Source organism: Oncorhynchus mykiss, chromosome 9 (genome assembly GCF_057628025.1).
Source record: "Oncorhynchus mykiss isolate SJ-2025 chromosome 9, ASM5762802v1, whole genome shotgun sequence".
NCBI classification, from domain to species: Eukaryota; Metazoa; Chordata; class Actinopteri; order Salmoniformes; family Salmonidae; genus Oncorhynchus; species Oncorhynchus mykiss.
Genome location: NC_143030.1, coordinates 11741150 through 11747092, shown reverse-complemented (window position 1 = coordinate 11747092; position 5943 = coordinate 11741150). Strand labels below are relative to the sequence as shown.

The 5943-nt window shown below is 43.7% G+C and overlaps 1 protein-coding gene across 1 annotated transcript in view; it reads left to right on the top strand.

Moving 5' to 3' along the window:
- Positions 1-2173, top strand: part of leap2 (liver-expressed antimicrobial peptide 2) — a 3558-nt gene extending 1385 nt beyond the window's left edge. The window contains 1 exon segment of the mRNA NM_001124464.1: positions 474-2173. Coding sequence (NP_001117936.1) covers positions 474-513 — 40 coding nt within the window. The 3' untranslated portion in view covers positions 514-2173.
- Positions 2174-5943: the final 3770 nt, after the last annotated feature.

Genomic DNA, 5943 nt, shown 5'->3' with positions numbered 1-5943 from the left:
TCTAAAAAAAAATGTATCTACTGCCTACCCCCCCCTCTCTCTCTCTCAACCCCCTCTCTTTCCTTTCCTTCCCCCTCTCTCCCTCTCTTTCTCTCTCTCTCAACCTCCTCTCTTTCCTCTCCTTCCCCCTCTCTCTCTTTCTCTCTTTCACTCCCCCCTCTCCTCTCCTCTCCTCTCCTCTCCTCTCCTCTCCTCTCCTCTCCTCTCCTCTCCTCTCCTCTCCTCTCCTCTCCTCTCCTCTCCTCTCTTCTCTCCTCTCCTCTCCTCTCCTCTCCTCTCCTCTCCTCTCCTCTCCTCTCCTCTCTCTCTTTCTCTCTTTCACTCCCCCCTCTCCTCTCCTCTCCTCTCCTCTCCTCTCCTCTCCTCTCTCCTCTCCTCTCCTCTCCTCTCCTCTCCTCTCCTCTCCTCTCCTCTCCTCTCCTCTCCTCCCCTCTCCTCCCCTCTCCTCTCCTCTCCTCTCCTCTCCTCTCCAGGGGTGGCCACTGCATGTTCAGCCAACCCATCAAGTCGTAGAAGAGAAGACGGAGGAACGCTCCCAACGTTTCTCCCAATCTGTTCTCCATGGACATACCCTCCCTCTCCTCTACATAGCCAAACATGCAGACATTATGTGGCTTGACATCTATCTATGCAAAACAACCTCTGTATTCATAATGTATAGCTGAAGTATGAGAAGAGTTAACATATCTGAAAGGAAGGGTTAAGGTATACCTAAAATATGTATGTATTCCTGAAGATTTTGCGTAGGCAAAGGGGATTGCTATATTTTACTCTATCTTTCTGACTTTACCAAAGTAAGCAGATGACATGATGATAAGGGTAAGATTTAGCCTAATATTACAGGTTAAAGCATCTTTAACAAACCCCTTATTGAGATGTTCCTAAGAATGTATCGTCCTTTAGGATTTTCCTTAGGCAAAAGGTTGGGTTACGTTTTTAGGAAAAATAATTCCAAAAGGGTTCTTCGGGTGTCTCCGTAGGAGAAGCCTTTCTGGTTTCAGGTAGAAAGGGTTCTCCTATGAGGACAGCCAAAGAACCCTTCTGGGTTCTAGATAACGCATTTTTTTGTTCTAAGAGTGAAGATGTGATATTGAATGCTAGCTTTTGGACTGTACCAAGGGGAACAGCATGTAAATGTGACAGACACGTGGATTGTTGGTTATAAGGTTTCCAATATTTCTACTAATATTTCATACAGGGTGCTGGCCAGAGACAAAACAGTAGCTAGGCGCCTAAACATAGTCATTCAAAGTGCTTCACCAAATGTTAACAGTCAACACACTCACATTCAACGTAATGGTGACTATATTCACTTTGCCATCGAGGAATTTATCCTCCAACTATATCTGTCGTGCAGTATCTGTTCAATCGGATTAGATGACGTGGCCTTTTTTAAAAATCAGAATCAGATACATTTTCATGGTACATGCATGATACTTTGATCATACTTGATAGTGACGTGGAGAGATAGGCAATGTCATAACGTCAGACTTTGGAACTTTGTGTTGCGGGTAAAAAATATACAACAAAAAAAGAGAGTGAAAAAGGGGAAAGGGAGAACGAGAGAGAGAGAAACCGTAGTGTCATTGAACCAGAGGTAGAGGGGGAGAGAAAGAGATAGATAGATTGAGAGTGAGAACAGACATGGAGCAATGGTTATGTGTAATGATTGACCTCACCATTGACCTCTCGGCCAGATGTTTTATGCATATAGAGATGTACTAGAGAGCTCGTCTCCTGTCTTTGCAATGGCCTTTGGTCCAAGTGCTCTCTATCCAACTTCATGTTTATGCATGCTCACTTTTTTCTACTTTTTAGATATAGAAACATATTTAAATCGTTTTCGTATATGTATTCACTGTATGTATGTAATTAAACAAGTATTTATATCGTAGTCAGTATTTTGTGAGATTACAACTAGTCTCAAGGTTGGGAATTACGTTTAAGCCTGTGGTCTGATGAACAGCATCAAAATGATATGTTTTTTATTAAGATTTCTTATTTATACCATTCGTTATCATTCGTACTCATTTGAACGAAATGTCATTAAAATATCCTGTTCGTTGTATTGTACTTCCTCAAACTACATGGTTGCCATAGATACCAACGTATATCAATCTCCTCTGGTCACAAAACAATGTGCAATACTAAATAAAGAGTATTCTTAAATGACCCCTGAGGCAGATTTTCTTTGTCTTGATAAGCCCCTTTTCAGTGTGTCTACTACGGTCTACTAATATCAGTCTCTTCATATTCTTGTATTTTCATAACGCAAACTTTGGAAATAAAGAATAGACGTTGTTTACATATTTGTGATTTTTTGTTGTTGTACAGATGTAGGATCTTAATTTGACCGGTATTGTCACAGCAAAATAATCCTGCAGCAACGGGATTTGAGTCCATAAACTTGCTTGATTGGCAGTTAGGCTATTAGCTGGCCAAAGTAGACTACATGAAAAGTGCAATACTGATAATGTAACTGTGAGTTCATGTGGATTTTCAGTGAATTTACATGAGTCATGAAGCTCATCTGCATTTCCTGCAGTGCAGGACGAGAGGTCAAATTAAGATCCGACAACTGTACAAGATGAAACAAACTGTAAAACTCAACTGTCGACATACGTCTGGCTTTGAGCATGCATCACACATACTATTTTTTCCGAAAAATCATTTCCAAGTCAGTTAGAAAATACAAAGATTTTAAATGAGGTGCTACAAGATCAATAAAAGTACTGTGAACAGAAATACATTTGACTTTAGTTCTCTAACCAAACTGCAATGCAGGGTATATTAAACGCAGTTCATCATGATCTATTTTGGCATAGAGAAATAATGACTATGTGCAACCCATATGGTTTCATAAACATGTACAGCGTAGGTATTTGGGATCGCTACAGATGTAGGATCTTAATTAGACCTATTTTGTCACAGCAAAATAATCCTGCAGCAACAGGACTTGAACGTTTAGTCCATAATGTTGCTTGATTGGTGGTTAGGCTATTGGTTGGCAAAAAGCAGACTACATGATGCAATACTAAGTGCAATATTCTTAGTATAACCCTGCGCTAGTGTGGGTTTTCATTAAATGTATATAATCACAAAGCTCATCGGCAGGAAAATTCTCAGCAAGAAAATAGTGATCAAATTAAGATCCTACATCTGTAGGTCAAATGTTTCTTGCACAATGTCAGGGTCAGCCAAGTATGTATCATAGAGAGAGATAGAATAGTAGAGACCAGTTAGCCGAGAGGGTCTCTTTCTTGCTTCTCTCTCTCTCTCTCTCTCTCTCTCTCTCTCTCTCTCTCTGTCTCCCTCTTTTCCTCTCTCTCCCCCCCCCCTCTCTCTCTCTCTCTCTTTCTCTCTCTCTCTCTCCCTCTCTTCCTCTCTCTCCCCTCTCTCTGTCTCTCAATTCAATTCAATTCAATTTGCTGTATTTGCATGACATAAGAATGTACATATTGCCAAAGCTTACTTTGGTAAACAATGTTGTCAACGGGACAACAGTAACAGCAATAATCAAGGGTTAAAATAACCAAACAATGGACGATAACAATAACAAAGGTGTAGAGGACATGTTGGTTGGTTGGTCTGTCAGACACTGTCCCTCATCTTATGGCAGGCAGCAATGTAGTGCGCTGCCAACTCACAGCTCTCTGCGTCCTCCCCCAACAGGACGGGCAGCCTATCCTCATCAGAGAGGTCTTTGAATAAGGGTTTCAAATTTGGGGAAATAACACTCTCTAATTGTTTTATATTTTTTAAACATTTTGTCAGGAAATGCAGCTCTGTCTCAGGTTCTGCTGTGGTGCAGTGGCATGCGCGCACGTGTGTGTGTGCGTGTGTGCGTACGCATGTACATGTGTCAAACAGACATCCCCATAAAAGCATTTGATGACTCGACACATTATCAAGTTCTCCTGTGCATTTAGTTTACGTGTGTGTGTGTATGTGTGTGTGTGTGTGTGTGTGTGTGTGTGTGTGTGTGTGTGTGTGTGTGTGTGCATGCTTGCGATGACCCATTGTCTTGTTCCCCTGAGCTCTCTATGAGACAGTATGCGTCCCAAATGGCACCCTATTCCCTTTATAGTGCACTACTTTAGACCAGAGTCCTATGGGCCCTAGTCATATGTAGTGCACTACTTTTCACCAGAGTCCTATGGGCCCTAGTCATATGTAGTGCATTACTTTTCACCAGAGTCCTATGGGCCCTAGTCATATGTAGTGCATTACTTTTCACCAGAGTCCTATGGGCCCTAGTCATATGTAGTGCACTACTTTTCACCAGAATCCTATGGGCCCTAGTCATATGTAGTGCACTACTTTTCACCAGAGTCCTATGGGCCCTAGTCATATGTAGTGCACTACTTTTCACCAGAATCCTATGGGCCCTAGTCATATGTAGTGCACTACTTTTCACCAGAGTCCTATGGGCCCTAGTCATATGTAGTGCACTATGGGAGGGAATAGGGTGCCACTTGGGACACAGTCTGGGGCTATGAACCAATGAGTCACAAAGACAACCAGCATGCCTGTGGCTCAGGGGAGGTCTTCACTCCAACCCAGATGATCTACCCACAGACGAGCCTCCATCCTAGGATCCACTGGAGTGGTGGAGAGATGGGGGGGTGGAGACGTGGGGTGGAGGAGAGCAGTGGAAGGGTAGAGGAGAGGTGGAGGAGGGATGGAGGGGTGGAGTAGGGGTAGAGGGGTGGAGGAGGAGAGGAGGGGTGGAGGAGGGGTGGAGGAGGATTGGAGGGGTGGAGGAGAGGTGGAGGAGAGGAGGGGTGGAGAAGGAGAGGAGGGGTGGAGGAGAGGTGGAGGAGATGAGGGGTGGAGAAGGAGATGAGGGGTGGAGGGGTAGAGGAGGGGTGGAGGAGAGGTGGAGGAGATGAGGGGTGGAGAAGGAGAGGAGGGGTGGAGGAGAAGTGGAGGAAATGAGGGGTGGAGAAGGAGAGGAGGGGTGGAGGGGTAGAGGAGAGGTGGAGGGGTAGAGGAGAGAACCTCTATACTCATCTGTTCTGTTGAACACTCAGTGAGCACTTGACAACCACTCATAGAACACGTTAACAGCTACGCACAAGTACACACATACACACACACACACACACACACACACACACACACACACACACACACACACAGGGGACTGTGGTATTGAAACGTGTGTCTCTGCCGCCCCCTCCTGATTAACACAGTGTAGTGAATACACTGAAACAGTTCATTTTTTCTGCACAAAATATAGTTGAAGTCAAAAGTTTACATACACCTTAGCCAAATACATTTAAACTTAGTGTTTCACAATTCCTGACATTTAATCCTAGTTAAAATTCCCTGTCTTAAGTCAGCTAGGATCACCACTTTATTTTAAGAATGTGAAATGTCAGAATAATAGTAGAGAGAATTATTTATTTCAGCTTTTATTTCTTTCATCACATTCCCAGTGGGTCAGAAGTTTGCATACACTCAATTAGTATTTGGTAGCACTGCATTTACATTTTTTAACTTGGGTCAAACGTTTCAGGCAGCCTTCCACAAGCTTCCCACAATACTTTTGGCCCATTCCTCCTCACAGAACTGGTGTAACTGAGTCAGGTTTGTAGGCCTCCTTGCTCGCACACACTTTTTCAGTTCTGCCCACACATTTTCTATAGGATTGAGGCTAGGGCTTTGTGACGGCCACTCCAATACCTTGACTTTGTTGTCCTTAAGCCATTTTACCACTTTGGAAGTACGCTTGTGGTCATTGTCCATTTGGAAGACCCATTTGCGTCCAAGCTTTAACTTCCTGACTGATGTCCTGAGATGTTGCTTGAATATATCCACATAATTTTCCTACCTCATGATGCCATCTATTTTGTGAAGTGCACCAGTCCCTCCTGCAGCAAAGCACCCCACAACATGATGCTGCCATCCCCGTGCTTCACGGTTGGGCTGGTGTTCTTC